Source organism: Fulmarus glacialis, unplaced genomic scaffold (assembly GCF_000690835.1).
Source record: "Fulmarus glacialis isolate BGI_N327 unplaced genomic scaffold, ASM69083v1 scaffold18581, whole genome shotgun sequence".
Classification (NCBI taxonomy): Eukaryota; Metazoa; Chordata; class Aves; order Procellariiformes; family Procellariidae; genus Fulmarus; species Fulmarus glacialis.
This window is the reverse complement of record NW_009192316.1, coordinates 5,659-5,931: the sequence shown is the minus strand read 5'-3', so window position 1 is coordinate 5,931 and position 273 is coordinate 5,659. Positions and strand designations below refer to the sequence as shown.

Below are 273 nucleotides of genomic sequence, written 5' to 3'. Positions count from 1 at the left end.
ATGTGGCTGCGAGTGCCCCTTCCCGCGGTGTCGTGGTGCTGGTGTACGTGGCCACCCAGGCTGGCGTCAGCAAGTACACAGGTACCCGGCTGCTGCAGCCCCATGGAGGGGACGGGGTGCTGCTGGGCACGGTGAGCGTGGGACCCCATTGCAGGCAGGGCAGCGCCCATTGCAGGCAGGGCGGCGCAGGCAGTGGCCCATGCCACGCGTTAGGCTGCCTGACTGCCCCATCTAGCGGCAGGCCCAACACCCGGCGGAGGCGCCAGGGGCGAC

At 70.7% G+C, this 273-nt stretch overlaps 1 protein-coding gene across 1 annotated transcript in view; it reads left to right on the top strand.

Moving 5' to 3' along the window:
- The window catches only part of CRTAC1 (cartilage acidic protein 1), a 9,686-nt gene that overhangs the window by 4,503 nt on the left and 4,910 nt on the right, over positions 1-273 (top strand). Inside the window, exon 4 of the mRNA XM_009587037.1 lies at positions 1-81. Coding sequence (XP_009585332.1) covers positions 1-81 — 81 coding nt within the window. The remainder of the gene's footprint in view (positions 82-273) is intronic.